General features: G+C 36.4%; 1 protein-coding gene across 1 annotated transcript in view; it reads left to right on the forward strand.

The window, feature by feature from the left end:
* Window positions 1-27,312, forward strand: part of LRP2 (LDL receptor related protein 2) — a 114,804-nt gene that overhangs the window by 20,552 nt on the left and 66,940 nt on the right. The window contains exons 4-22 of the mRNA XM_053982835.1: window positions 100-216; window positions 7,908-8,018; window positions 8,127-8,240; window positions 8,664-8,780; window positions 9,592-9,735; window positions 11,126-11,245; window positions 12,927-13,055; window positions 14,209-14,378; window positions 16,620-16,843; window positions 17,600-17,806; window positions 18,793-18,995; window positions 19,619-19,759; window positions 20,678-20,881; window positions 21,711-21,903; window positions 23,035-23,160; window positions 23,455-23,585; window positions 24,339-24,476; window positions 25,391-25,672; window positions 26,863-27,102. Coding sequence (XP_053838810.1) covers window positions 100-216; window positions 7,908-8,018; window positions 8,127-8,240; window positions 8,664-8,780; window positions 9,592-9,735; window positions 11,126-11,245; window positions 12,927-13,055; window positions 14,209-14,378; window positions 16,620-16,843; window positions 17,600-17,806; window positions 18,793-18,995; window positions 19,619-19,759; window positions 20,678-20,881; window positions 21,711-21,903; window positions 23,035-23,160; window positions 23,455-23,585; window positions 24,339-24,476; window positions 25,391-25,672; window positions 26,863-27,102 — 3,111 coding nt within the window. The remainder of the gene's footprint in view (window positions 1-99; window positions 217-7,907; window positions 8,019-8,126; window positions 8,241-8,663; window positions 8,781-9,591; window positions 9,736-11,125; window positions 11,246-12,926; window positions 13,056-14,208; window positions 14,379-16,619; window positions 16,844-17,599; window positions 17,807-18,792; window positions 18,996-19,618; window positions 19,760-20,677; window positions 20,882-21,710; window positions 21,904-23,034; window positions 23,161-23,454; window positions 23,586-24,338; window positions 24,477-25,390; window positions 25,673-26,862; window positions 27,103-27,312) is intronic.

The raw sequence follows: 27,312 nt of genomic DNA on the forward strand, positions 1-27,312 counted from the left end.
TATGAGAAAGATGAAGCAGTTAAAGAGGAAGGAAAATATTTTTCCTGCTAAAAAGCCTTGGTTGATAGGGAAGACTGACTGTGTGCCTGTTTGTTGCAGCGGGGAGGACGTGCTCAAGTCAGCAGTTCACGTGCTCCAATGGCCAGTGCATCCCCGGCGCGTACTGGTGCGATCGAGTGGAGGACTGCACCGACGGAACAGACGAAAGAGTCTGCCGTGAGTTTTAACTCCTAGCACGGGATCTGGTTTCATCTTATCTCTCTGTGGCATTTTAATACATTTGTAAGATTAAAGGGCTTATTGATAGACAGGATGACCACAATATGCTTTTTGTTACAAGAGTTTCATTTCAGATTCTTCTGTGTATTAGAGCTGATGTTCTGATACAGATCTGTTACCACAGAACTCAAGTGCAAACTGCCACCACAGGATCAGGTCATATTGTTTCTCATTGTCTGAAAAATAATTAATATTGCACTGTAAAAAGGCAATCATGTTTAGTTGTCTTATGGCTTTGGGACACTCAGAGCTAACTTTACTGAAGTTTTCCAAGTTGTTTCTGCATACTCCATATAAAATCAGTAGTAGTTATAGCCTGTAGACTATAACAAATGACTTATTTGAGGAGATTTGATCCCTTTAAAAGCATTTTATTCTAGACTGCAGCTTCCCATAAATATGATTTAATGATATTGTATTCAGACGAGTTGTTTATATTGTGCCAGCAAAATGCAGATGACAATTAGTTTTTTTCACCCTAACTTCCCCAGAGTTGAGGCTGCCTGTCTGGTGACAGTCTCCCTAAATTCTGGCCTAGGTTGAATATGGGAAGGAAAGCTGGCCACAGAATAGAGGCCGTGTTTTTCAGAAATGCTTTTGTCTAATACCTACACAACAGTGTGCAACAGGCATGTCTGTTCATTGTTAGTGTTAAGGAAAGGCTTCACACATCCTGAGTGACTTATAACATATAAGCTGCTATTCCAGCTGTTAGAACATAGTGTGCCTTTGGCAAGCAGACATAACTGTAAATTCCACTTAGAACCAGACCCAGGGCAGGAGGTGCGGCAAGAGGCTGGGGTGGTAATGGATGGACAGAGAAACAAGAAATGAAATTTTGTTAATGGCTCTGCTTAGGGGAAAAAAGAGCATATGCTTATGCTGTGTAAATGAAGATTATATGGTGATCTGACTGCTATTGTGGTTTATCCTTGACTCACAAACAGCTGAAATTGTCCCTATGTAGAATGAAAGGGTATTTAGGACTATATGATGCTCTGGAATAAAATGTTGCTAAGTCATCCAGCTTGAAATTTTCATGTGATAGACCCACAACCACTTCTGGTCACCAATACAAACGGCTCCAAGTCAAGATCCAAAGTGCCCCATCTCATTGCTGGAAGAATATCTTCTGTAGATCGGCATTTTTTTTCTCTTAAAGTTTAGAGTAAGAAATGAAGTTGGTAACTTTAGCAAATCTGTCACACATGAAAAAAAGATATCTGTTTTAAAAATGTATTATCAGTGAATTAAAGAACTGGAACTGCTGAGCATCTCTGAGATACCTGTGAGTAGTCATTGAATACAGTGTGGAACAGCCAGGTGCCATGGTGTGATTGTTATAATGCACTAAATCTGTGTCAGTCTGGGAGTAGAGTCCTAAGGATGATACTTAAAAATATTTTTTTCGAACTAGAAGCTGCTGTGATGTTTGAAAATTGAAGTAACCTTTTATTTCACGTTTAACATTCTCAGCTAGGTAAATTAAAAAGGCAGGAAGGGGCCCTCTCGATATGTTAACAGTAGCACTCTACTGCTGTGGGGGAAAGCCAGTCATTGCTGCTTCAGCAAATAGGCCCCATGGCTGTTGTAGGGGCAGCATGTTTAGCCCCAAGGAGAGGGACTGCCTCCTATCATTCAACAGCCTCTACTCTGGTTTATTAGAATATGTGTTGACAGTCCCTCTGAGACAGAAGAATGACTGTGACTTGGAACCTTGAAAGCAGTTAGACTAGTTTAAAGAAATGTGACAGTGCTGAAGACAAGAGGATTCAAGAAGAATGTAATGACAAGACTCTTGGGGAAGGCTGGTTAATTTTATTCCCTTTTTGTCTTTGCAAGGCCTGAAACTTTCAACAGAAGCCATAAAATAAAATTTTCAATTTGGGGATTTTATGATTAACTGTATAGTACAGATTAGGGTACTAGTGTATTAGTTTTGGAGCAGATTCTAATAGTTGCTTTGATTGATCATTTTTCCCAGTGTTTAATGTATTTCCTTTTCCACATATAAACAAATGTAAGAGGAATAGTACTATTTTGGCCTTTTCCTTTGTCACTAAATTCTCCTTATTTAATTTGAACTAAAAGTTTTCATAAATAAAAATGAAACATCCATGAACAACAAAAGAATAAAGCTATTTATAATTGATTCTGGTGTTTCATGGAGCATAACAAAATGGAAACTTAGGTCTCTTTACTTATGCTTTGCACTCACTCATCTGTCTGAAAACAGATTTAGATTGTAAAGAAGATAAAGTTTTATTCCTGAATAAGTTACATTATATAAGAAAGTAGTCAAATGCAAAATGTCACCAATATAAAGTAAGTCTGCAATTAAACATGTAAAAAGCCAGAACAAAGGAATTCAGAGCCTTAGTCCATTTTATTGCTAATGGGATTAACAGCAAGGGAAAACTGCCCATGCAGAGACTAAGATAAACATCAGAACAAATGCTTCAGCTACAGGTCATACAATTAGTGCACTGAAGCTGTTTTGATTTCATAAAATTATGGCTTTTAGGTTTTTTTGAATACACATATCAGGCTGTTTTCTAGCTTTTTGAATACTCAGCAGCTAGCAAATACTTTAATTTTAAAACTTCAGAAACACAAAATGAAATGGGAGATTATTTGGGGTAGCAAACACTTTTTGGGAGTAGGCAGCTGGTGTCATTTTTCTGGTACATACTTTATTTCTTTCAGTCAAGAATTCTCTCTCCTGCCTCAGCTTCGTAGTTGAAAAATGAAAATCCCAGCCATGTCCATTTTGCTTTGCTGTGACAGAATAACCTTTCTGGATACTGCTGTGGCAGCTGAGTGCAGGAGGGAGGGAGGGGCAGTACTTTAAAGACATGATGCTGGAAGCTAGTGGGCTGAGTGTGGGCCAAGATACACTGGATTTTTGATTCTAATTTTGATGTTGAGCTGCTGCCATAGGTCAGCTGCCTAACCTGTGAATTCCTGCCTCTTGTTTGCTATGCTAAATAGCTGTTGTGGTCAGGAAGCGGGCAGCCAGCTCTGGGATTAATTTGCGGAGACCAGGGTGAAAGTGAACGGAGATCAAGAACTGAGGACATCATAAGGGATGTAGTCCAAAAAAGATGAAAAAGGCCATAGTCAGAGACTAATATTCTGGATGTTGGAAAAATTACATGTAGCAGCTATAGGATGAGGGAGAAGTTCAGGCTGAAGGAAGTATCTCCACCAGGAAGAGTTTGGGACAGGGAAGGAGAAAAACTGGAGCATTCTAAGGCAGCCAGCCAAAGACTAGAGTCTCAGGGTTCAAAATCAGGAATTAAGGCCAGGAATGAGGGTCTAGTCTGTCTGCCAGCTCTGGAAGCACCTCTGCTATGACCACTGCCTGGTATCATGTAGCTCTTGGGCTTGGAGTAAGTCTCCCTCCTGGTGTCTCTGGTAGGCTGTGAGCTGTCTGGGCAATGCTTTGCCCACTGTGGGGTGGTGACTCATGGCAGTGAATCAAAGAGTTTTAATTAACTTTATTTTGTAAAATGTTTTTACATGTTGCAAAAAAAGACACTTGTTAGTAGGAAATTGCCTTTTTTCTTTTCCTATTATTTCTACTCCTTGTAACGTGGGTTAGGGTTATAGAAGCTTGCACTGCTGACTCTGTGACAGAAATCAGATTTTGCTGAATCAAATACTAGTTGCAACTATTTCCTCTTGCTGTTTTTGTATGGATTTATTTCCAGCTTGCAGAGCGGAAGTGTTAGGCAGAGTGCAAAATAATGTAGGTTTGGCAATCCCTGTGACATAGGTTTCAAACATCTTCCATGTGTCCATTGAAAGATGCCATTTAAATATGTTCGCAACTGTTGCCCCACAACAGTTGCAAGGAGGAAGATGCTTCATCTGTCATTTGTGCTGGTGTTTGCTAGTTATTTATATTTTGCAACTGAAGCGTTGGCATGCGTCAGCGAGACAGATTGTGTAGAAGTATTTTGGCTAAGAAAAAGCCTGAGGGGAGGGGAGAGAAAGAAGAGCTCCCTTTCTTCCAGAGCATTGGAATGAACATAGGTGAAAAACATTCCCCTGTTTTCACCAAGCTCATATTATCTTCTAGGAATTGTCATGACTATGGAAACATTTCTTCTTTTTAGTTTTCTGTAAAATTAGCCACAGGTTTTTGGGAGGAGAAGGTAAAGGAAGCAGTATTTATGTTGGAAGCTACTGAGCATTCAAAACAAGGTGAAAGAAAACGGTGTTTATATTTTTTCTGTCCCTTCACTTTTCTCTTAATGTTGTGTTCATATTGTCTCCTTTCACTCTCTTGTACAGCTGTATTCCCAGACCTCCTTAGGTGCAAACTACCTACCTTGTTGTCCTTTTAACTCAGAACCTTATCCTTCCTTGTTTGCTCTTTCTAGTCCATTTGTCACCAACGTAGAAAGAAAAAAAGTCCCATTGCCTGGAAGAGAACCCCTTCAAGTCATTTGCAGAGCACTGACACTTTTTCCATATGCCCCCTACAACAGAGACATTACGATCAGTTTCTCTGTTTGTTATCAGTTCTTGTGCAGCTGTGGGATTTTATACTCAAATGCACTAATCTTGGATCAGGTGTATACAGAGAATTCTTAGTCTGAATAAAAATTAAAATAAAAGCTAGGAAATGTTTATTTTGCAAGCCCCAAATGCAGTGACTGATGTAAGACCTTTCCACTTAAATTTAAAATGTCATGATACTCACTTTCCAACTTCATTTGCTGGAGAACTTTTCATTAAGCTGGATTGTATAGATCATTCTGTTTAGGGAATTAATCCCATTCCTCCCCTCTTGCTGCCAAGGTTCATATTCTTCTTTTCCTTTTAAGAAGTCCCCATTTGGCGATAAGAGTAGAACTAAGTTCATAGCTAATGTCTTCTAAATTTTGGAGAGAAAGAAAGGGAGTTTGAGTCCTGGGGTTTTTACAGTTGCAAGGACAGGCATTCCTTTGTTTTGAGATATCCTAGTATTGTTATGAAGTTCTGTTTTGGCTTCCTTCATTCTCTCACCATTGAGCCCTTACAGAAGTCAGTATTTCTTCCTTGATTCGTTTACCTTTTCTACTTCTCCTTACATAAAACTAACCCAGGTACTGAGGAACTGTCCTGATGGCACAGATGCTCCTGAACCATGCAGTGCAGAATGCAGTGAAAAATATCTTTCAGATCAGTGAGCAGACTGTGATCAGAACTATAATTTACTAACCTTGGTCTTTCGACAAAGGATTGGAAATGGGATTACCTATACAGAGCTAAAAATTACATTAATCTCTGTCAGGCTTTTCAAAGAACGTTCTTGCCTGTGCAAGTACAATTAAAATAAATAATCTGTACACAGTTTTGAAAAGAGAATAAGAGAAAAAAGCATTTGTTCACATTCTAGTAAAACAGCAATTTAGTCAGAATATATATTTTGAAGTATCTTCAAAACATCTTTATTTTTGGCTTTTCTTGGTATTTTTTTATAGTGATTGTGTTTATACAATACACTAGACTTTATAATATAATAAAGATTTTGCTAGGCTGAGGGCATTTCCAAGCCTGCTGCTGGAGAGAAGACAAAGTTTTCCTTCTTGTAGGGGAGTTTAATATAAGCTTGAGAAAAATCTTATTACTGGCTAGATTCTTAGTCTGCCTGGGCATTCTTGAAGAAACAGGCAGTGCAAGGCAATGGGTTCAATTGTTTATTTACTTGACGTCAGTCCATTGGAAATGGTTTGGAACATCACTGGAGATATTTCTGTGCGATGTGAAGAAAAGTGAGGAAAATTACAAAACTATCCATTATACAACCCATGGAAGCTTTTGTACTTCAGTGCATCTACAAGCACATACCTTGTATTCTTCCTTTTCTTCCATCTGCCCTATAATACAATGTACTGCCATAGTGTTTCTGCTGGCCCACAGAACTCCTGATGGTTCCTCCCTGTGATGCCTTCTCTGCTTTCAGGCAGGGAAAAAGTATTAATTCCATGGTGAACTTAAAACTTGGCCCCAGGTGAGGCCTTTCTTGAGTCCTTTCTGTAGGCAGAGGTAACACTTCAAAACTCATGTTATTTCCAAAGCATTATGAGTTTTATCTGAGCCTAACTGAAGCAAGAAAAGGACGTATTAGAAAGGTGATTGTCTGGTTGAGAAGTGGGACCAGAGAATGCTTAGGGAACATGTTGGCATTGTCAGACTTTCAGAATGGAAGATTGGGAGCTATCACTAGAAGGCCACAGGCAGTAATGTTGTAGCTGGAACCCTTCTAATCCGTAATTACTGTTCTTCGCTTAGGCACACACTGTTCCTAGTGCAGGTTGCCACCTTATATTAACTGCAGTGAAAACAAATGAAATGTAGATGAATCAGCTGGGGAGATAGGCTAGACTTGTAGTACTTATCCTCTCATTTTAACAATTTAACAGTTAAAATCATATAAGCCTATTCCATAGGTAATTGAAGTTTCATGGGTATGTGATAATACATGGAACAGCAGAAGTAAGCAAAACAGTTTGCCACTGTCTGGAAAAATTGCAGGTTTCTTGATACCTGACTGAAGCAATTTTATAACCCATGTTTTGGATTCCAAGGGTTTAAATGAAAATGTGCCTAATTGAGAGTCTTCTCTATCTGCTTTATTCACCCTTAGAAAAGTAAAATGGGATAAGTATTCAAACTGAAAATCTAAAAGGTGCAAAACATTATTTGGCTCTTCTGTGTCTTGAGTTCATTTATCTTCTATATAGAGACAAAGGTTCAATAAATCTGATTTCTAAAATTACCAATTCTTTGCTTTCTTACTTGCCATTTGACTGAAAAATTTAACTTTTGTCCACATAGCAACAAGATAAACTATGAGCTCATGTTCTCTTACTCAACTCTAGCATGTGCATATGCTTAATTAGTTGGATACTTCCACTGAACTCACTGACTGCTTGTATGAATGAGTGTTTTCAGAATTTGTTTTAATTTGAAACATTTGAAACCATCCCTTGTATTTGCATATAGGTCATCTATATAAGTAGAATATCCAAAACCTAAAAAGTCATTATTTCTGCAGAATCTGTTTTCTTTTGTGAAGGGGGAAGCAAGTAATAAAAAACAACAGTTCTAACATTGTTCATGGAACCTGGAAATTTAATAATCCTTGGCTTAATTGTACAAAAGTATTAAAACCTGAGGTCTCTGAGTTTGATAACTCAAGACACTTGAAGAGGACATAGGAACTGTAAATTTCAGGAAATCCTTTGCTATCTAAATACTTTTATTAAGATCGGGATAGTGTAAAACTGAGGTATAAAGACTAAAACAAATGTTCACTGCTTGCTCTCCTTTTATGTTCCATTGCTTTCAATCATATTGTAAAGTGTTTGGGTTGCAAATCTTTTTGGACTGTGGGAAAGCATTTAATTTTTCTTTTGTTGCTTGCAAGGTTTTGTAGTATCCATTTAGAGGATATTCTTTAATATTTGTTGGAGAAGACAGTATACTGTATAAATTGATTACTAGTATAGGACTACTAGTAATGGAGTTTTGTATTCCCTTTTTCCTTTAAACAAAGATACTCTGTTGACACTAGATGGATATGACTCATCATAGTTGAACTTCATGCTAATATAAAGGATTTTTTATTTTAGACTACCCAAGATGTGAACAGTTATCATGTTCAAATGGAGCATGTTTTAATGTAAGCCAGCGATGTGATGGCAAAGTTGATTGCAGAGATTCTTCCGATGAAGCTAATTGCAGTAAGTTGTTCCCTGTGCAGATTGATCCCAAACAAATTTTCTTTATAGACTTTTTTTTGGAGTTAAACACATTTTCTGTATGTGTTTCTGTGCTAAAATCTTTTTCAGCACGTGGATGTACCAGTACGCAGTTCCAGTGTGCTAATGGAGAGTGCATCCCGCAAGCCTTTCTCTGTGACCATGATGATGACTGTGGAGATAGGAGTGATGAAAACTCTTGCAGTATGATGTTTCTTTTTTTTGCCACTTTCTCTAACTGTTTTACAAGACCTGGTTCAAGCAGATAGCAGGAAGCAGATTGCTTGGCTGTACAGCCATCAAAAGCTAATCACTGTTCTACAAGTAGTCTTCTGTACAGAAAGATGAAAATTGTAATGCTATTTTGATAGACCTTGTCTTGAGCTGCTAAGTTCCTGGGTATGTCATTAGTATTTGAATTTGCTGGACTGAGTGACTGGTTCTGAGAGTCTGGTTCTTAATACATATAGTTACACTTGTGTTGTTGTCATCTTCCTAATTTTAGGATGAACCAAAGGTAATTCCAAGCAAAGGAAATAGAAAAATTATTGTATATGACACAATATTGTTATTTTTAACCTTTTAGCTGCTTAGAGCAATTAGATTTTCTTATGTTTCTTTCTGTAGCTTATGCAACTTGCAGAGGCAACTTCTTCACTTGCCCGAGTGGCCGTTGCATTCATCAGAGCTGGATTTGTGATGGAGATGATGATTGTGAAGACAATGAAGATGAAAGAGGATGTGGTAAATACTTTTGCTAACTTCCAATGGTATTTTCAGAGAAAGATGACACTAACCTGTATCTATGAAATTTAGACCAGTCAAGATGTTCTAAATACTTCTAATTTCTTTTAAAACCTTAGAATTCCACCTGCATTTTTGTTTCTTTTTTTAAACTCCAGCAATATTTTTGTTGTTGCGTGTGAGAATTATTGTGATACTGAGTATGATGCAAACTAAGTTTAGCATATAGCAATATATTTTTTTTCTTTTATATATTCTCTTTTATGTTTTGTTTTGGTTCTTCTGCCTGAGGATATTTTTCAGGTCATCTGTTAAGAGACATGAGGCTTCTAATAACTAAGCTCCATTGATTCAAAATGAAATTAACTCTGATCCTGCCCAGATTTGTCATGTGAGAAACAGAAGCTTTAATGAATGAATGTGTGAATGAGATTTCTTTTTCATTGGCCATTTCTATGATGAACATAAGTCTCTTTATCCAGATAGCATTTATATGTTTTGAAACCACAAAACTAGTTCCCTTTCTGGTGCACTGGTTAGTTTAAAGCTAAATGGTGTTACCTTTTCTAACAAAACAGAAAAATAAAGGGATTCATATGTTGTCTACCCAAGTATCATTGGCATTGTAGTTTGAACGTAAAAGAAAGCATGACAAGTAAGTATAGATAATGTTTCTTTATAGTCTTTCCCAGCTGCATGCAAGAAATGGAAACTGGATATTGAAGGATAGAGATGCTTTGGGAAGCTGTTAGAGAAGAAATTTTAGTATTTGAAATATACTCTTCATTATTCTTGTTTTTCTTTTCCATAGAAAGTGGTCACCATGAATGCTACCCAGGAGAGTGGGCCTGCCCTGGATCAGGGCATTGCATTCCAATTGGGAAGGTGTGTGATGGAACTGCAGACTGCCCTGAAGGAGAAGATGAAACTAACATCACTGCAGGCAGACACTGCAGTATGTATTGGAATGAAAAACACAGACAGAATAGCAGAAACATCAGCACTGACATCTTTTTACATTCACCTTTTGTCTCCTAAACAATACTGAAATTTTGGAAGCTCACTATTTTCACTAGCACTGTTTTGACTGGAAAGAGGCATATATGCTGCAAAGAGACCATTTATTTTTTTTTAATTTGTACATGAAATTTCACAAATAAGGATTTTAACTTGCTCTCCATACCCTGAAATATGTTTGTAAAGTCAGGGAAAGGTGTGCTACATACCTTCTTTATTTAAATATCTGTTTGTCCCTTTGTGTAAGAAGTAATGATTTGTGCTGATCAGAACACAGCATTGAATCAGTATATCCTAAACTTTGACTAATTCACTTTAAAGATTAGGATTTAAAAAAATATCTTTTTACCTGGGATGTCTGTTTCTCCAGTTAGTGGTACACTGCATTTTTTATGTTGGAGGCAATGAGCATACATAGTTCCTGTTAATTCCACTCTAATCTTACAAATATCAAATCCCTCTGAGGACAAGGACCAGTGTATTTTAATTTTTAGGAAGATAAAAATTCCTATTAACAAAATCATGCCTTTTGGAATAGGAGGGCAGAAAAAAATAAGAGGAAATGAAACTTTATTGTAAAGATGCACCTCTTGCTTTGATGAGTGGTTTGGTAGTTACAGCAGATAGGAGCTACAAAGCAAGGCATTTAACAGAAGAATTTGAGGAAAAGGAAAATGCTGACTTTCACCTCCTTCTTTGTCAAGTGTTTTATGATCATAACTTACTTGCTTGCCACTGAATTATTTATTAAATAGTAGTAGAAGTAATACAGTAAAAAAAGAGGGGAGAATGAAAGGATAAAGAAGCATTTGTCCACAAAGACAATGCAAACAGTATATTCTAATACATTGGAATGATATGCATATGCTTCTTAATATAACATACTAGGGCTTTTTCACATAGAACAGTAAATGATGAGGTTACGTGCCAATAGATAGAGCTCAAGGACGTGTTGCTTATAAGTAGGCCTGGTGGAACCATGAAAAGTTTTGGGGCATTACAGATGGCTTCCTCTGGTCACCTTTTTACACAGTACTTACCATTGGTGGTACATATAAGATTGATGCTTATCCTTTAACTCAGTTCTAAAAGCCTATTAAAAACAGTACCTTCTCTTCTGTGTTCCATGCCCTTGCTTACATGTATGTAAATGTATGTGATTTTATGGAGCTTTGTATATAATTTTCTCTGCAGATTGATTTTAAAAAGCTGTACTTGAAATTTAAGGCTCACCATAGAAAAGACTTCAGCTTTGTAACTCTTAATGAGGCAGAAAGGTGTTCTTCTGGGAATAGGCGTGTTTCTGAAATATTTTATTTGCCTTTCAGACGTGTCACGCTGCGCTGCGCTGAGCTGCCAGTATCGCTGTCATTCCTCTCCATCAGGAGGGATGTGCTATTGCCCTGTAGGATATACAATAAGCAGCAATGACAGTCGGACTTGTATTGGTGAGTAAAGTCCAGGGATTACAGATGTCTGTACCTTCTCACAACCCATTGGGAAAGTTTGGATTCCAGGAAGGCGAGTTAGTTCAAATTGTGTGGATGTGCTGGCAAATAGAAAATCTCAGCAAATGTATGAAAATTTTAGTAGCACAATGGCAGCATGGTGACACAGAAACCAACCAGAGAGATATCATAAAGACCTCTTTCACTTTGACCTAAAGACATAGTTGACAGCATGATTAGGTTTAAAAATATGTACTGTTGGGTGGCTGGCTTATTATCAAAAGTTTTTACTGGTCTTTAAATGTTTACATTGAGAGAGTTTGTTTCTGCCTCAGTAATGTGTGTTGCGTACCTGGAAAAACAGTTAATGATGTTGAATTGTTTGTTACTTTTGGAAAGTGGCTGTATTTGAAGACAGCAGAACATTATACTTCAAAATAAAAAGGGTGTTCTGTATTTGCATTGTGGAAAGGCTGTGTCTTCTGTGGGGTTTCAGTACATACATAATTTACATGAAAAAGAAGACTATTTACAAGAATGCAAAGGTAACTGTAAAGCTGCTGTAACTTGGTAGCACAAATGATTTATCTCAGTAGCTGGCAATTGAGTAACTTCATAATAATGAAACTTAGCACTGCCTAATAAAAGAAAGGGGTAAATATCTGCGTTTTCAATCCAAGATATGGTGTTTGTGCCATTAAAGGTATTTCACATGCTCAGTCTCTAATGAAATTTGTATATTTTTGAGAATACTGGGTGGCCTAAGGCTGTATAAACTGCAATGGCAGAGTGATTGCTCTTTATAGAGACAGAGAAATAAGACATGAAATTTCCTCAATTTTTTCACGCTTTTGTGGGAAATAAATGAAGGACACATTCCCAAACCTGGTGCAGTCTCAGTGAGTCTTCTGTTGTTTTTTTGACTGCCCTGTAAACCTAGTTATCAGATTCTGGCTTGTAAATCTGAGTCAATGTATTTTGGTTTGCTGAAATCTAGACATACATTTGTGACCAGAGCAAAATTTTTCGTGAAGGAATGGCTGACACTCAGTACTGTATAATTCCAGATCCAGTACTCTACCTATATGGTATTTTGCATGCTAAAAGGAACTTTTTCTTGCTGGTTCTAGTACATAGAGAGCTTTTAATTGTAAATGAGATACCTGTTAGCATGGTACTAAATCTGAGCTAATAAACACTGCCTTCAAGTAGGACTTAAAGGCTTAAGCACTGTACTAAAATAAAGGTGGAGCTCACCTTCAGAGTGGGCTTAAATCCTGCCAAGTCTTTGTGTGTGCCAAGTATAGTGATCTTTTGCAGGAAAAATACTTCATAGACATATTCTGTATTGTGGAAATTAGACATCCCTTGAAATTATTTTTCCTTTTCTCCTGGCAGGTGTGGTTTAGATTTTTTTTTTTTTTTTTGGTTGGTTAGTAGTTTTTTGAGAGGGGGCAAAATTGCAGGTAGGTCCTTGGGCAGGAAACACAGGGTTTTTGTTATCCAGAAATACAAAACTGAAACACTGTGGAATAGCATGCAAACTCTTTCTTCATGCTATAGTTTCGCAAATAGATATAAAACAAGCAGAGAGGACAAACTTGCAGCTTCTTAATTACGACATGAATTTTATACAAAGTTACAGAGTGTTTTTTATGAATATGCCTTATTCACTTGACAGATTTTGATGACTGTCAGATGTGGGGTGTCTGTGACCAGCTGTGTGAAGATCGTGTGGGACATCACCAGTGCCACTGTGTGGAAGGTTATTTCCTAGAGCATCACCGGCATTGTCGGGCCAACACTTCAGGTTAGTGCACTTCAAGTGTCTTGTTGAGCAAATAGATAAAGCTAGATAAAATGGGATAGTTTTAATGTCTGTGCCACACAGCTCTCTTTGATTTTAACTGTGCCCTTAAGGAGTTATGGTCAGGACAGCTTTCAGAATATCAGCAAATGTCAGAACTCTGTACCTGCTGGCATGTGTAGGTTGGTGTTGATTGCCTCATCAGGGCTTTTGCTTCTCAAATGTCTTTTAGGCTCCATTGCTTTTTCAACACCCCTGACTTCTGCAGAGTTGGGAGGTTATTGCCGGAGCACTCCTGAACAAAAAAATTCTTACTTCTATGAGGGACAGTTTTCTGTCATGCTCTGTATGGAACTTAGTGTTGTCAAGAAACCAGGAAACATCATTTTTTTTTAGAACTTTGCCAGAAGATGGTTTTGCTGAATGGTGAGATCAAACACTTGCCTGTGAGAGAAGCCATGCTCTTGGCTTTGAGTGTCATGTCGCAGAGTCTGAGCTCTGAAGAATACTTGTAACTCAGAGTGTAGTTCCTCATCAGCGGTAGGCTGCTTCTCCTGATCCCCTGCTCAGTTCTGAAAGCAGGCCCCAGGAAACTCTGCTCTGTGGAGATGTAATGTCCTAACAGGCTATTGGGTAAGGCAGGTGCTCCTACCTGCGGAAAATTGGTGGGAATGGGAGTTCCTGCTTGGCATAGCAGATTAGCATTCTTATTTCTTAGAGAAGCAAGAACTGCTCAGTTCCCTCCCTCTTCCTTCTTTCTTCAGCCACATCTGCAGACCAGTCTTCAGCTCACCATTTGCTAAGTATTTCTCTCTTATAAATGGGAGAATTTAGTACCTGCTTTAAGTCAGTTTCACTGGGTTCATTTTAGCTTTAATAGAAATAGTCTTTTGGTGTTTGCACAGGGGTTTTGTAAAAGTTTTACCTGGTATGGCTTTAAATATATGTTCCTGCCTGATTTGCTCCAAGTGTGCAAACCAAAGGCAAATCACAGCAAGTTAGCACTCACATAGAAACATTTATACAGACTGTAGTCAGAGCATCTATTTAAAACTTTGTGTCCAGTGTGTATGAACCAGTATGTATATATTGCAATGCCCCTTTGCAAAATATCTAGCCTGCAGAGTAATCATATCTCTGTCCCTCCTGCTTTCAGCTGGTGTTGCATCGATTATTTTTTCCAATGGTCGTGATTTACTGATTGGAGATCTTTATGGAAGAAATTTTCGTACTTTGGTGCAGTCACAGAATCGTGGGATTGCAGTTGGAGTGGACTTTCACTTTTACCTGCACAGAATCTTTTGGACCGACACAGTGCAAGATAAGGTTGGCAGAAATTTCAAGAAGAATGTATTTCTGTGTACCTGGAAGTAGAGAACTTCAAGAGGCAGAATGTGTTGATAGGCCCTCATTTTTGAGAGCCAAAGCTGGCTGTATTTTTGTTTTCTAACAAAAAAGCTCCTTGAAAACTTTTATGTTAATGACTGCATTTTTTCAACTATACTATTACATGTGACATATTAAACAAAGAATCCTATTATATGGGAATGTCTTGAGCAACTTTTAATTTTACTTGAGACTGAGTCCAAAAAACTAATTAAGAGAAATAGTAGACATTCTTTCAAAACGGAGCAAATTTTTCTCAGTAATTTTTGAAACATGATCATTTAAAATGTAAAAGCTGTGTGCCTTCCAAGATGATAAAAATCAGACTTCTTAGTATACTTCAAATGGCACTGTAATTGAGCTTGAATAACAAATATTGACAGTATTTTGTGTAATGAGCCAATATTGTGTTACTTTTCTCTTTTTTTTTTTTTTAAGATTAATTATTTTAGCTTCAAGACACAGTAGAGCAAAGTCATTTAAAAAAGTCTGGAGACTCTTGTGGAAGTTGGATGGCACTCTTGTTCTTTTTTTCTGTGTATAACTTATGGAAACCAAAGAAAGTCCTAGATCAAATGCTGAAAGTTCATAATCTTTGTCCTCATGTTGATCGTCTTGCAGAGTGAAGGAGAATCTGTGACCTAGCTCCTGCTAATGCCACTGATGGATCAATTTGGTGTCACTGTCATAATTCTGCACCTACACATAAGACATGTAATAAAAACTATATAATGTTTAATGTTCTTTCCACAGAACCAGTTCCATTCTGGTTCTGTGGAAAGAACATTCACTATGTGGCTTTCAAGTAGGGCAAGATTTGTATGGACAATTTTTCACTTGTTCACAGTTCTGGCATTTTTATTATGGCTGTAGTAGGTTCCTGTTGCTGCAGTTGCTTTGTCAATGGCTGAATGTAGTCAGGATCAAATCTGCACTTTTATGAGACAGGAGATTTATTCAGTCTTTGTAATAGGTATAAATAAAAGATAATAAGGGATTTTTGCTGCACACCCCAGGTAGCCAGGACTGCATTTTTATCTGCCCAGTATAGTTTAATCCTAATTAATTAATTAAGATTAATTAATCTAATAAAGTTCTAGCTAGACTATCCAGATGAAAACATTTGCATTTAGAATTTTCTTAAATGATGAATATTTCCACCTGATGTCTTAAAATAATGATATTACTAGGGCATTTTTTTGTCCTTTTTTTTTTCTTTTTTAAGGTTAAAACATAAACTAAACTAGAAAATTGTGGGTTGTGTTTTGTGTCATCTTTATCTCATTTAGTGTACTCCCAGATAACCTAATGCTCAGAAGCTCTTTCATCAACAGGGTTTCCAAAGAACAGAGTAGACAGTTAAGTGGTTATCTTGATTATTGTTACTTGGAACCGAAGAATATTTAAAATTAAACAACTCTTTCAGCTCTTATTTTTCTTGCATGTATTTACTTGGTCATCTCTATTTTCATTTAAATGCATTCCAAATCTCATGCTGTTGTTCCAAAAAAAAAAAAAATCTACCTTCTCATATTTCCCAGCGTTATAATCACAGAATTACTGTATATGTAAAGTTTTTGTTTGGACTGTTTACTTCATGTAGCTCTGAACTTGCTTGTAACATAACATTATTCTTCTTGAGCAGGATGCTCTTAAAATTAGCCTTAGATAAAGGAGACCACAAGCTGAGACCTCCTTTCTGTGAGGATGGACAGCTTTCCCTTACTTTCTTCATTTTGCTATTTCCCCTTAGTGGAAGCTGTAGTAAGAGCTCCCCCTCTTGTTTCTGCCCACTGTTGAGGGCTTTACCAAAGCATGATCATTTGTTTTCAATCAGTAAAAATATTGAGTTTTGTTGGATTCCAGGAAAGCAAATGCACTTTCCTCTTGATTTTTTTTCAACCTTTTGCTAACAGACAAGGCTGTTTTAGTCTTTTATCTTGTCCAATTTGCAGAAATGCTAGCTGAAGGCAAGCCTTCTGCAATTTTTGCATTGGTTTCCAGATCTTTGCAAAAAAATCCTAACCTAAGGAATAACTTAGAGGGTAACTTGCTTGTGTCTGCTGGCAGATACAGATATAGTTGTGGAATGGTGATCAATGTGATGATAAAAGACAAATAACATGTGACTTGCAATTCAAAACATCATGTGGGTACTGACAATATTTGTATTGTTTTCAGGTTTTTTCTATTAATATTGATGGCTCTGATTTCCAAGAAGTTTTAAATATTTCAGTTGACACACCTGAAAATCTAGCAGTGGATTGGGTTAACAATAAACTATATGTGGTTGAGACCAGTGTGAACAGAATAGATATGGTTAACTTGGATGGAACAAACCGTGTGACTCTTATTGCTGAAAATCTTGGAAATCCTAGAGGAATAGCACTGGATCCAACTGTTGGGTGAGTGATACTTATCAGATAATGGTAGAAGATGTCAGAAATTCCCCTTATCGCCATGTAAATGGAAAACAACTAGGAAACAGCAGGGGTGGTCATTTTAGAATCAGATATAAAATATTTTGAACATTTGCATTCTATCCTAACCTATTCTGCACCTTAATTTATGAGAGGGATGTGCAATGCATTTATTTATGATGTGTGGAATCTGTTTCATGGCTGGAGTTGTGTGTGCATGAGCAGCACTGAAAATGGGACCTGTGGAATTGCCCTGCAGAGTAGTATTATCCTTAAAGATTTCAGTTATGATACCATCCACAGATCTCCCACTATCTGAAATAAAGAGATGGAACGAAGCCAGGAAAGTTAGTGTCTCCTAATCCATATGTTTCAAAAGTATATGTAAGCCATGAAAACATGGATCTTCAGAGAATGGGAAGAGGAATTTCATGCAACTTGTAGTCATGGCTGCTGCTTTCGTTTATTTCTGACAGTAAATTTAAGTCTGTGATTTAATAAGGAAAACTAGTACTTCTGAGGTCTTTTGGATGAAAGCATGCTTCTTTATGGATTTATTCTATAAAAGAAAATGAAAATTACTTTTTGTGTAGAAAGTATAAAGTATGTTTTCATAGTATGCCAGCTGAGAAACAAATTCTGTTCTGTAAGGGTGCTGGTTTTAAATTCCATGTGAAACGCTGGGGTTTCTTATAAAATCTCAAGGAAATGTGACCTTTTTTCTTTTTTATCTCTTTATAGTTATTTGTTTTTCTCAGACTGGGACAGTCTGTCTGGTGATCCTAAAGTGGAACGGGCCTTCATGGATGGCACAAATCGTCAGGATTTGATAAAAACAAAATTAGGCTGGCCTGCTGGGATAACCTTGGATATTGTGTCAAAGAGGCTTTACTGGGTTGACAGCCGGTTTGATTACATTGAGACTGTAACTTATGATGGACTTCAAAGGTAGGTGAATTATTATTCCTTGGTGGCTACAGATACACTGATTATTTTATGTCTAGTTCAAAAAAAGATTTCTCTAACAAAATGAGATACACAAAGGATGAATATTGCAACATAATGAATGTGATGCACCTTTGTCTCTATGGTGTCATGCTACTTCTAGACATTCTTTAATTAATTATTCTTTGCTCTTTTTCGACCTGGAATGCCTCTTGCCCTTATTTTATAATGTATATTTTATAGTCCACCAGTACAGCACACATTTTTTAGAGCATTTGCTTCTTATTATTTTTCAATTATGTTCATTATTTTCCATCGTAATTTCTTTGCATTTTTTTTCATGAATTTATATGAACTATCCCACTTCAAAACACTAACTTGTGTGATAGGTTTTAAATGCTTTTCTTATATTTTATAAATCTTTGCTGTCAAATATTAAGTCATCCTTCACCTTATTATGATGCTGGGGAGACTAAATCACAGCATGCAAGAAGGGAGTCCTTGAGTTTTTATGGGACTGTGTCTTACAGCATAGTGTTGTTTAGAAGCCTGCTTATCTCTGTATCAGATTAGTATCAGTTACTCAAAACAAAAAAAAAATGTCCCCTGTAGCATACCTTCTATATATTGACTTCAAAAAACAGTCTTCTGCTTATTTGACAGGTCTATTGTTCAATGTATTTTTTCACTTACTAAATTATAAAATTAATGTTGGTATCTTTTCTCCTCTCATCTTTACTCACTGTATTTTCTTGGAATTTGCTAACACTTTTTGTCTATTTTCACTGCCATATCCTTTAGGTTGATGAACTGTGTATGTTTAGCTTTGTCTCTTCAGTTCATTTGATCTTTTTCATTTGTACTTTAGTAGCTTCTCTGTTAAAGCAAAAACCAGTGAATGAATTAAAAATACTGTATCCTTTTTTCTGTTAATAATGTTATTGTCTAGGTAATATTTGGTAAATAATTTTAAATCATCTTTATAACAGGAGAACAGTAGCTCATGGAGGCTCATTGATTCCTCATCCATATGGAATCACTTTATTTGAACACAATGTTTATTTCACTGATTGGACCAAAATGGCAGTGGTGAAAGCTAACAAATTTTCAGAGACTAACCCTCAAGTGATCTACCACTCTTCTCTGAGACCTTATGGAGTGACAGTTTACCACGCTGCCAGGCAGCCATTTGGTAAGACCATAAATAGATTATGAAGGGAGATTTGGGAAGCATGTTACCAAAAACTGGTAAAAATTATGAGACTTATACTTTGCTGTAAGGAACTGTAACTATGATAAATAAATTTGTATTGTAAAACTGGGCTGATTTTTATCACCTAGTTGTTTCATCTAACTCCTGTAGCTAATGAATTGTCAAATTCAAGAGTAGGGGGAGCTTTATAAATAGACTGATACTCAGTGGAGTCAAACCTGTGGGTTTGAGTAGTATTGGTGTTTAGGATTTTTTTCCTCAGCACTGCAATGAATGCAGTGAAAAGGCTACTAGTATTCAATTAATTCTGTGAGATGTAGTTCTGAAGTAGGTCTATGTGCAGAAGACTACAGCCCAAATTATGGCCTTAATGCTGTGTGCTGAGTGTGTCTGTATAAGCTGAATTCCTTAATGATGGTTACCTCTGATGTGATTTCGGTACATTCCACAGTAGAACTGGTGGGGTATGTTGTCCATGTGATGTAACTCTCACATAATCCACATGATTTATTGTGGATGTTGAAGAAAATCCCGAAAAATCAAGATAGTGATGCCATTCGGTTAATAGAGGACATTATAATTCTATCTGTATTATTTTCCAGTAAGAAATCCTTGTGGAAGTAATAATGGGGGATGTGAACAGGTCTGTGTTCTCAGCCACAAAACAGATAATGATGGCCTAGGTTATCGCTGTAGGTGTGTCCTGGGCTTTGACCTACATGTGGATGGACGACATTGTGTTGGTAAGAAAATGCCTTACAATTGTTGGAAGCAATGCTACTCCATTAGCTCTAGAGCTGTTTCTAGAACATCTTTCTTCTCTTCAGTAGTTTCAATATAGTGTGGACTTTTTGTCTTTTCACCACAACTCTTTTTGACAGCTTTAAATGTAGTCATTTCTGCTGATGTTCATTTCAAGCCACAACTTAAACTCACCTCCTTTAGTGAGGATTTTGAGTTAAATATGGAATGTGTGTAGACAGCTGTATGATTGAACTCTTAATCCTGATATCAGATTTTGCTAATATGCAGATTTTGCATTATTTTGAACATATAAGCCTGCTTTCCTGTGCAGTACTATGCAGATTAGGTCGGTCTTCTCCCTTTGAGCACATGGCAAGTATAATAGATTGTTTTGGAGCTCTGTGTTTCTATCAGCAATCTTCTGCTTCTTATTTGAGTGCAGAATTGTCACTGATGCACGTTTACTATGACTGTCTACTAACAAAGTATGTCATATATGTTGTCTATAATTTTAGTATTTGGGCATTCATTTATCTGGCTACCCCAGATATTGTCTAGCTTTATGTTGGCTCGACCATAAAGCCTGTGAGTTATTTTTTAATAGATGATTATAAAGACAAGACTACACAAGATTATTTCTGCTTCCACGGGCATAATGATTTCTTTAAAAGTGTATTAGGACCACAGTAACAATGAAAGAAGAATACTTGACCACATCACCTAATATTCTGGATTGGATTTTGGTTTTCTCCCTCAGTTTTTATGTCTTGTCAGTATTTAAATCCCTATTTTCTCATTCTCCGTTTTTCCACTTCCAGGCTATTAGTGTTACCAAAATAAAACAAAGCTTTTCTTAATGCTCAGGTGTCCCCCCCTTGTGAAACAGTAAAGTCTGTGTCTGATTTTTCCTTTCACAGCTGTGCGACAGTTTCTGCTGTTCTCATCCCAGACGGCAGTGCGGGGAATCCCATTCAATCTCTCCACCCAGGAAGATGTGATCATACCTGTAACAGGGAGCCCTTCATACTTTGTTGGAATTGACTTCAGTGCTCAGGATGACACAATTTTTTTTTCAGACACAAGTAAAGACATGATCTATAAACAGAAAACTGATGGTTCAGGTGAGACTCATGCTTGGGAATTGTAGAGTAATTATGGTAAAGAGACTAATATATATTTTTCTAAAAAAAATCAGGAAATGTCACATTATGAGAAATACAGATAAATCTCAGTGTGACCCCAGTAACCTGGAAGATGTTTCTCAAAAATGTTTTTACAACTTGCATTAAGCTTATTGAATTCTCTTGTTTGACAAACTTGCTGAATGTATTTGAAAATTAACTATTTGTAGTACTTCTCACAACTGGTATTTGCCCTCACTAGTCTTTTTATGCAGACAAGTATGCCGTTCAGTAGTATGAAACTGTGTTTCATTTTAATTTCCCTATCTGGAAAGCAGGATGTTTGCTATGATCCTGTAATACAGAAAAAGAAGATAAACTTTGTGAGATTTTTGGAAATCCTATTTATGCTAGTGTAAAGAATGTTTCTCTCTGTGCTTGCTTGCTGCCTTGGGTCAGGTTAATGGTAGACTGCAGCTGACCATTACTATGCAAAGAGTAGGTAAAGTCTGGCTGTTGAGCAAGATGTTACTGCACTGACCTTACTGACCTTTATTTGTAAAATCCTCAGTGTAAACTTAGTGACAGATTTTTCTCTGACCTTTGGCTACTCTTTATTTCCCCTGTTTTCCAGTTGTGCTCGTGGAGATACACCTTGTCTAGAGCAAAGGGCACCCCTCCTTCCCCTTGGTTATTGGTCTTTATATTAAGTAGCACAGAGGTAGCATTTTTACCAAGGGAAACCACAAGTTTCGTCAATAGACTACTGCACTCGTTATTTCCCCTGTTCCTAAACATTTGCAATCGTTATATGTGTTATAAATTCTAGGAAGAGAGATCTTGACTGCTAATAGAGTGGAAAGTGTTGAAGATTTAGCTTTTGACTGGATCTCAAAGAACCTCTACTGGACAGATCCTCGATACAGGAGCATTAGTGTGATGAGGTTGGCAGATAAATCCAGGAGAGCTATTGTTCAGAATTTAAATAATCCTCGTTCAATAGTGGTTCATCCTGTTATTGGGTAAGTTTAGAATCTCATTTTAAACTATATGTACAAATTCATGGTTTAAACAGAACTGGTGATATCAGATTTTACATCTGATTCTGGATTTTTGTTCTTTTCAAAATACTATCCCTTTTCAGTTGTCTTGTCTTTATTTTGTTTGTTTTATTCCAGCCTAGGATTTAGCACCCAGAGGAAAGGGCATGGTGAGAGAGATTCCACATGACAGAAGCACTCAAAAGAACTCTCTTTAAAAGCACTATGTTTTTTTCCTTTTACTCCTGTTCATTGATAAAAAGGCAAAAGAACTTGGTTTCTTTGTATCACTCACAAAGCTATTTCTCTTGGTTGAAAGATGGAGTTTGCTAAATTGTTTTTAATACACTTTCAATTCACAGACTGCTAACATTGGTTCCATAGTTTTCTCTCTGAATTTCTTTATTTGAGCCATATTGGATACTACTGTCTGTATTTGATACAGACCTTACAATATGTGACTCCATACACAAAACGAAGCCCTGCTTTTCTTTGATGGAAATGCTTACTTTCAGATTCCATACTCTGTGTTCTTTGCCAATCCCAAGACAGTGTTTCTTTCACTGCATAGTTTGGCTTCATAATGTCGTACTACTTTTCATGAGTAACCAAATACACTATTTTGAAAGTAATCTCGTAAGAATAATGTTGAACCTGGATCCTTGGATATCCCAACATTTTTTTGTTTGCTACTTTATAAAATTATTTAACATTAACTTTGACTCTGTGACGGTAAGCATAAGTTAAATGGATCAACAGAAAATTCTTTGTAGTATTCATGCTGGAAGATGCCTTTTTGATTGGTTCTATTTCTCTGTCAGTAATTACATGAGAACCTTAACAATTTTAACCAACTTATGGGTATTTTATATCTAAAGGACTTTCAAATACTTACAAATAAAATACTTACAGAGATTCTGGTTGTTGTATACAGGATAAATATGGATTGTCAGTACTACTGCCAATTGAGGAGAAGGACAACATTAAACTGTATTTTTTTAAGTTATGTGAAGGATGTAATACAAAGAAAAATGTTAATGCCGTTTCAAATGTTTGCTCTGTTTAATCACATCATATAATTTAGTTTATATGTCTTCTGATGTGTCTTTTCAGGTATATATTCTGGACAGATTGGTTCCGTCCAGCAAAAATCATGAGGGCCTGGAGCGATGGATCCCATGCCTTGCCAATTGTCAATACAACCCTAGGCTGGCCTAATGGCCTCGCCATTGACTGGAGGTATGGGCAACACAGAAGACAGAGAAACTATTTTTGAGCAAACATGTTTCTTACTTTAAATTGTTAGGGAGTAAAAATAAAGGAATGATGTCAGATTGCATGCACTGGCACTCTTTTCTTGAAGACCTTATCTTTCAATTGGTTGAAAACCCTTAAAATATAAGGTTTTCTCATAATCCCTCCTCACTTACCCCAATAACTTCTTGTATGTTGAAGATTATTATTTAAGAAGATGCTAGTGCTTCATAATGGACATAATGTCACAAAAAGATATAACATTTTCATTATTTCTAGTTCTCTGAGGTTGTACTGGGTGGATGCTTTTTTTGATAAAATTGAGCACAGCACATTTGATGGGCTTGACAGACGGACTCTTGAACATATTACTCAAATGACTCACCCATTTGGCCTTACAATTTTTGGAGGTAAGTCTGGCACTGAAAAAGATTATCAATCATTATTACAGATTTTTCTTTTCATATGGTGATCTGTGAGTTCGTGACATAAAATGACAGAGATTTTGCAATACTGGTTTTCCCAAAAAGCACTCTTGAAAGTGTCTATTAAAAATATGTCTTCAGTACTTCTTGCTTGTTTTTAGAACTGGTTTTATGTATATTCATTTTTTAATAGTTTTAGATAGGTCAGGTAATTCATGTAGTGAAACAGCTCAGATATGCTGTACTAAGTATAGCTTCCAAGGTGAGTTATTCATGCTGAACAGACAAAGTGAATGACCACTCCAGAGATGGTCAACACTTCAGGATTTCTAATAATTATATGTAAAGTTTAGTCCTGGATTTATGTTGTGTCTGAAGAAAGATGTCAGTATGTGACCCTTTTTGATTGTGTATAAAAATATCTTCAAAAATACTCTAAAACTTTCTGTGAAGTAGTCTTAATGAATTACTTAAAATTGCCTTGGAGTTTGAAATTCTAGTTGGGTTTGTTATGTGTCAATTTCAGTAAAATTTGAGAAGGTTTTCCTAAGTTATGTCTGCCTGTGACTGAAGGCTCTCTTTGACAGCATTATAAGTGGTGAAGGTCCTTTTGTCTTTTTCATGAAACAGTTATGAAAAATGGTTAAATTTTCATGAAAAGTCCTCTAGGTTTTTTTAATGATAGTTGATCTTTTATATCATATTTCTGTATAATATATTAAATATTTTTCAAAACAGGTTATGCCTATTTCACTGATTGGAGACTTGGTGGAATAGTTCGTGTAAGGAAGTCTGATGGAGGAGAAATGACTATTATTAGGAGGGGCATTAGTAACATTATGCATGTTAAAGCATACGACGCTCATTCCCAAATAGGTGAGCCCCTTTCTTCTACAGAGGGGGGATGTGAAATAGGGAATAAGAGACAAAATGTCAGGACAGCAGATTTCCAGTTTCAGTTCTATTAATGGCTTCACTGAATCGTAACTGACATGCAAGGGAGGCAGCACAGGCACTTGCAATCACATGTTTTTTATTTCCAGTTGTTTAAATCCGTTGTATTATTGTATCACTGCTTTGTGACTGGATGCAATTTCCCTCTACCCCTTCTGTTACTGTACTTAAAAAGTGACCAAAATGAAATTATGATTCCATTGTGTTTTGTGTAATTTTATCACCAACTACAACTTCGTATTTCTCCTTTTCTGGTAGAAGTTTTACTTAAAGTAAATTATTTATTTTGAGGAATTGGGTAAATGTTAAAAAAACCTATTATTCTTCAAGTAATTACTATGTATAAATCACTATTTTTAAAATTTTGTTTTCTTAAATTCTATGTGATTCTATGATCTAAGCCAAGGATTTGGTGTTGTAGTTAATTTTGTGAAACAGCCAATGCACTCATCAAACATATGATTAAATCTAAGTCTCACTGACTACTTGGTATCGAAAGATTGCATCTGGTCTCACAGCCTTGGTCAGGCAGAGGTTCTCTTTTGTGGTAGTATACTTATTTCCAGACAGTTGCTGAAAATGATCAGAAAATTGGATGAAATTTAATAGTATGTTTTCAGTTTCCATAAACATTTGTGTCAGGAAGAGTATATGGAATGCAACACTTCTTTTATGTTACTGCTAATATTGCTGCCGATGAGCTTGACCTGGTTGTGCAGTGTATACAAAACCAGGACTTGCTACAGCACTTTTTTTTTACAGTTATTGTGCACTTTTAATAGTTCCCAAGATGTTAACTGTAGTATGTGCATTGATCTTCTCTATCACATTTTAAGGCTCTAACTACTGTAATAGAGGAACAAATCCCAATGGAGACTGCAGCCATTTCTGCTTCCCAGTCCCAAACTTTCAGAGAGTTTGTGGGTGTCCTTATGGCATGAAGCTGGCTTCAAATCAACTGGCATGCGTGGAAGATCCATCCAATGAGCCACCCACTTTGCAGTGTGGCTCCTACTCATTTTCCTGTGGTAATGGAAGATGTGTGCCTCGATACTATCAGTGTGATGGTGTTGATGATTGCCATGATAACAGTGATGAACAAAACTGTGGTTCTTTAAGTAAGTAATCTGCAGTTAGTGTTCCTTGTTTGCCGTTCAGGAAATTTAATGAATCAATATGGCTTCATTGGAATAAGCTCCAATTTTTTAGGGCTGCATCTGTGAATAAATCTTGAAATCTTCCTGGGAAATTAGTTACTTTGGAAATTACTTGGAATATAATTAGTTACTTTGGAAATGACATCATAGTAATCCAGGATTCAGTACCAGCCACCTAAACAATGCATGAAAATATTCATATCTTGCTGTTCTCAAAATTCAGTTTACGGAGTAACAAAAATTTATTTTCTAACGAAAAATATTGTCTTCTTTTTTTTTTTTTTGTAAATTTTGAAAGATATTGGAATATCAATAGCTGGCCTAATTTGGATGCATGGAGAGGACCAAGCCATCTTAGTAAAGATGAAGACACTTATAAAATAGCACTATAAGAAAAATAACAAAACCATATGCATTGCCTAAACTTCCTCTAAGATTAAAGCAGTTCATTTTATTTCACTTAACATCAGAATGAAAGATTTATTTTTCAAAATATTTGGGCAATGCTGATCCATTTGTTACATCTGGATTTTAACAATTAAGTAAATTAAAAGCACAGTGGTTCATTTCCTGGTTTTACAGTAAAATGTCTCACAAAAAATATTTTGTTGTTCAAGTAAATTGAGAGAACGGTGAGATAATCACAGTTGATAAGGCATTGAAGAGAGGATAAGATACTGAAGATATCGAAGAGGCTTTTATGACATATCTGGTGCTTCTTCAGAGTTAATTCCTTTAAGTCACGAACAAGAAAATGGGACACAGTAGTAAAATGTGCTCCCTAATGCACAGGACTAACTAGTATGACTGAGGTATAAACTGTTTCTTATTAATAGGCCATTTTAGAATAACTAGAATATCTTTTGGGGAAAAGTAGTTTACTAGAAGAAGTTACTTTTCTTGTTCTTTAGATTGTTGTGGAGTGCTTAACAGTGTAATTTTTTATTGCTTCTTGCAGTTTAAAAAAGTTTGTAAGTATTCTGTTCAGTTCTGCAGCATGTTGCATAACAGACATTTTAATTCTAAGCAATGTGCACTTCAGAATTTGATGCATATTTGGCATTCTGTAAGTGTAATGAATGTATTGATAACTGTTGCAGGAAAGGCAAGATTTGGAGATCTTTATAAAGACTTTTTTTTTTTTTTTTCAGACAATACTTGTGCTTCTTCAGCTTTTACCTGTGCCAGTGGACAGTGTATTCCCGGTCGCTGGCATTGTGATAAACATAATGACTGTTTTGATGGCAGTGATGAGTTGCATTGTCCTACACAAGGTCCCTCTTCATGCCCTGAGACCCAGTTCACCTGTGATAATAGAAGATGTATTCCAAGAATCTGGCTATGTGATACTGATAATGACTGTGGTGATGGCTCAGATGAAAAAAACTGCAGTGAGTATAATGATTATCTGTTTTTATAGTCAACTGTGCATATCTTCATAGACATATCTGTTGGTATAAGGATGATAAATGAAATTGGGAAAAAAGGGCTAGTATCTAATTTAGACTGATATTTTGTAGTCCTTAAGATATGGAAAACTTGTCTAATTTGAAGATCCAGGGCCAAGTAGAATGCAGAGAAATAATTAAAAAAAAATAAAA

This window comes from Vidua macroura, chromosome 7 (genome assembly GCF_024509145.1).
Source record: "Vidua macroura isolate BioBank_ID:100142 chromosome 7, ASM2450914v1, whole genome shotgun sequence".
Classification (NCBI taxonomy): Eukaryota; Metazoa; Chordata; class Aves; order Passeriformes; family Viduidae; genus Vidua; species Vidua macroura.